The sequence below is a fragment of the Galeopterus variegatus genome, unplaced genomic scaffold (genome assembly GCF_000696425.1).
Source record: "Galeopterus variegatus unplaced genomic scaffold, G_variegatus-3.0.2 Scaffold3178, whole genome shotgun sequence".
Lineage (NCBI taxonomy): Eukaryota > Metazoa > Chordata > Mammalia > Dermoptera > Cynocephalidae > Galeopterus > Galeopterus variegatus.
In genome coordinates this window covers 160,434-164,442 of record NW_007729289.1, presented here as the reverse complement: position 1 = coordinate 164,442, position 4,009 = coordinate 160,434, and the positions used below count along the sequence as shown (strand labels likewise).

General features: G+C 61.3%; 1 protein-coding gene across 1 annotated transcript in view; it reads left to right on the top strand.

Annotated features, from left to right (window-relative positions):
• The window catches only part of LOC103599998 (chromosome unknown open reading frame, human C1orf127), a 28,764-nt gene extending 26,808 nt beyond the window's left edge, over window positions 1-1,956 (top strand). The window contains 2 exon segments of the mRNA XM_008584227.1: window positions 1-1,006; window positions 1,677-1,956. The exon segment at window positions 1-1,006 is cut by the window's left edge and continues 7 nt beyond it. Coding sequence (XP_008582449.1) covers window positions 1-1,006; window positions 1,677-1,867 — 1,197 coding nt within the window. The 3' untranslated portion in view covers window positions 1,868-1,956.
• The last annotated feature ends 2,053 nt before the right edge of the window (window positions 1,957-4,009 follow it).

The window sequence follows — 4,009 nt, the reverse complement described above, 5'->3', positions numbered from 1 at the left end:
CCCCGTTCAGTCTTCCCATCCCCCACTGCCCTGACCCTGCATCTGTCCTCAGAAGTCTCCTCTCCCCCGCAGCCTCCCTGGAGGGCTGAGCAGTCCCGAGCGTTCCCTGTCTCAGGACCATCTGTTACCCGAACTGAAGGTTTAGGAACTACAAGGCCTGAGCAGGACTCCACCCAGCCACCAGGAAGTCCCCTCCTGCTGAGCAGGTTGTCAGGGAGGGATGCGGCTGCAACCGAGCCCAGCCAGGAGGAGCCTGGCCCGGCCAGTGAGGCGTCCCAGCTGTCGATAAGGTCCCCGATGCCCAGCCATGCCCCCGGAGAGCCCCGGGAAGAATCCTCTATAATAGAGGCCAAGGGGCCTCCCCAGAGTGGGCCTGGCCTCCCCTGGGAGGGGGCTAGAGGGCACCTGGACCCGTTGTCCTCAGAACCAAGTCGGGACATGGCGCGGCCGGGACTCACCGTCCCGCTGAGGATGAATGCCGCATTCAGCACCGCAAGGGGGACACAGCCAGGCCCCGGTGCCCGTCCGAGGGCCGCAGGGCCTGAGCCTACTGGAAGGCACAGGGTGGGCCCAGCAGCCTCCCTGGCAGTTCTCGCTGCTGAGCAGGGGCCAGCAGAATCCAGCCACCTGGCAGCTCTTCCAGAGAACCCTCTGGCCGCCACCTCGGAGAAGCCCTCCGCCTTGCCTGGGGGGGGGTCATGCAGAGTTCGAGAGCTGGTGTCGGCCCCGGCCTGGCCGGTGGGCTGGGGTGGGTGGGGGGCTGCACACACATCCAGCCTTCCACCTTCACAAACGCTGAGCCTGGGGGCTCGCACAGAAACTTCATCGCCCAGCCTGGCTGAGCTTGGAGACCCTTTCCCTGCTGGCCTGGGGGCCTGACCCTAGCAGGAGTCAACAAAGTCCACGCTGGCCACCAGCCCTGAGCATCCCAGGCCTCCTGAGCTTCAGAACATCGTGGAGGGGCTTTCTGAGAGGCCCCCATGCTGGGCCTCCATGGAGACTCGGGGTGAGTCCTGGGAGCGCCCCGGGGGAGGAGTGGGGGGCAGTGTCCAGGCGTGCCCCTGCCTGCTTGGACCTCTCAGAGGGAAGAGGAGCCATGTGCAGAATGATGTCCCTTCGCCTGTTCCCGGCTGGCCCAGCCGTGTTCCTGTGCCCCTCTCACTGTTGGGGGTGGTGAGGCATCAGGGGAAAGGCCTACCAGGAACCAGGGTTCAAGTCTCAGTCTCTCCACTCCTTGGCTGTGTGGCCTTGACAAGGCACTAACCTCTCTGAGCCTCAGTTTCCTGATCAGAGGGGTTGACCATAGTTGCTCCCCGACGGGCTGCTGAGGGGCGAGTGCGGAAAGGGACAAGGCTTCAGCTCGAGGCCGGCACACGCAGGCGCTCAGATCCCCTGAGCTCTCGGGGTTCCTAACGCTGCTGTTCGGGCAAACCAGAGCTGCCGAGCTGTTGGCCCCCGGGCCCAGGCGGAGAAGAGGTTTGCTGTCTCAGGAGAGCACGGAAGGCCTTCGGCCACAGTTGTCACATCTCTGGGGGGTGGGCCTGGGGGCGATCTGATGCCCTGGGCCTCAGGGGGCCATGACCTTTGTTCTCTAAGGACCCCCGAGGAGGAGAGTGGGGAGTGTTGCTGCTCTGCTTTTGTGACTCGGTGCTCCCTTCCTCTGGTCTCTATGGCAGCAGCTGGTAGCCTGCTGGCTTGGACAGCCCTAGTGACCCCTGGTGACCCGATGCGCCCGGGCTCTCTGGCCCAGAAGCCCAGCTGTGGCCGGGTGCAGTGGCCGTGGCTGGAAGAGCAGCAGGTGCTTCCCTGGAAGGCTGGCGCCCCCCACCCCCTCCAGGCCGACCCCATCATTGGAAGTGGGATTTGAAACGCAGCCAAGGACAGGAGGCCGTCATCGGCAACGCCCGCGCGGCCGGAACGCGAACTAAATAACTAACTAAATAAATAAATAATCAGGGTTGTCTTGGCTGATAAACGGTCCCTACCTCGAAGACGACTTCTCCCCCTGCCCGCCCCCTCCTTCCTCCTTCTCCGGGCAGATCCATCCCAGGCAAAAGCTTAATAGCCCCATTTAAGGCTTTTCCTTTTCACCACGGAATCGAGCTGCTCCTGCCATTACGAGGTTTTCAGCTTCTCTCTGAAATCAAATTACTGACTCCATTTAATTTTTTAAAAGCTCGGATGATTTCCCTTCTTGAATGGGAGCTGTGACTCCAAGGCCAGCCCCCCGCCCCACCAGGCGGTTCCCCTGTGGGCAGCCACTGCTCAGGGATGGTGGCCCCTAGCCAGGGCGAGCCCAACCCCCACAGGAAAGCCAGCAGGGGGAGGCCCAAGCCTCTGGCTGCTGCCCTGGGCACCTGGCTGGGTGGCCTGGGCTGGGGGAGGAAAGATGGCCTCGGCCTCCCCTGGGCCTGTGTCAGCTCGCAGGGGCCTGATCTTCAGAGGCTGGTATGACCAGTGGTTAGAGCCCAGTGCTGATGTTGGAGACTCATGTTGGTGGTCCCCCAGATCACCACAATGTGTATCTGGGACCCTGTCCCTCAACAGATGTTTGCAGAGCACCTCCCCTGTGCCAGGCTCTGTTCCGGCTCCGGGAGGCAGCAGTGAATCGGACAAAGACAGTCGCTTGTGCAGGAGGCAAAGTTCTAACGGGTGTGTGTGACGGGGGTTGGAGACCAATGACACGCACACGTGGACAATTTCAGATGATGCTGAGGAGTCTAAAGAGCAACTTGGTGGGACAGTTGGGGTGGCCCCTCTGAGGAGATAAGGAGGTGACCTCAGAAAGGGCTGGGGGAGGGTGTCCCAGCAGATGGACAGAAAGTACAAGGGCCTGGAGGAGAGTGGCAGGAGCAGGAGGAAGGCCTGGAAGCTGCCTGTTGAGCAGGAGGGGGTGGGGGGAGTGGCCCGCACGGCCTGAAGGCCCCATCAGGAGCCCGGATTTTACCTGGGCCTCGATGGGCGGTCGGGAGCAGCCTCAGATTGATGCGTTAAAAAGCTGGCTGGAGAGTGGACGTCAGAGAGACAGGAGTAGCAGCGGGGGGCAGGGGACCTGGGCTGTCTCAGGGCTCACCCACCCCAATGGAAGGAAAAGAGACTCAAAGTTGTCCCTTCTCTGAGTGCTTATGCCACGCCCATTCCTGCATCCAGATGACACGGGGGTGGCTGCCAGGCAAAGTCAGAGACTGGCCGCTGTGTTTCTACCAGGAACCATTCTCTGTCTCTGTCTCCAGATCTTCTGCCCTCTACCCCTTCCCTTTCTCCATCCCTGCAGGGCCACCCAGCTTTGGGACATCAGTAGCCCAGGGGCACACACATGCCAGAAAGTCCTGTGAACCAGAGCTGAGCCTTTACCAAGTCCTCCCCGAGTTTAACCACCCCACGCCCTTGGAGACAAGACAGAGGATGGAGTTAATGAAATCACCAGCCTTCACCTGGCATAATGGTCTTCACCGCCCCCAACCACCACCACCCCCACACCCCGGGGCGGGCGGTGCTATGCAAGGTTGGGAGGGTCTGGGCATTAGCTGCTGCTCTGGGCACTCTTCCCAGCCCAGCGCTCTGGGCAGCTGGAATAAACCACTCAACTTTTCTTCCTTCCCCTGGCTTCACTCTGCACCCATTCAAAAGCTGGATGGCTGGTTGTGTTGAATTAGAAATTCTTGGGGTTCTCAGGGGGCTCCTATTCTCCCTCAAGATGGGACAACCCTGGCTCTGTGATCAGTGGCCTGGAGGGGCCCGTGCCTGATCCTGGGGCCATGCATGCATGTGCACCAGTATTGTCCCTGCCTTGGGGACATCTAGTTTTCCTGTTGAGACCTCCCAGGTCTTGCAGTCATTTGTTTATGGCCGACACGTCTGTGAGCAGTGAAATCCTGGCAGGGAGCAGCTCTTCCCCTTGAGGTCAGCGGCTGCTGGGCAGGATCTCAGCCAGTCTGAGCTATTCAGGGTGGTTAGACATCATGGGGCGCCCCACCCCCCACCCCCGGCAGCCTGGATTCTCATCATT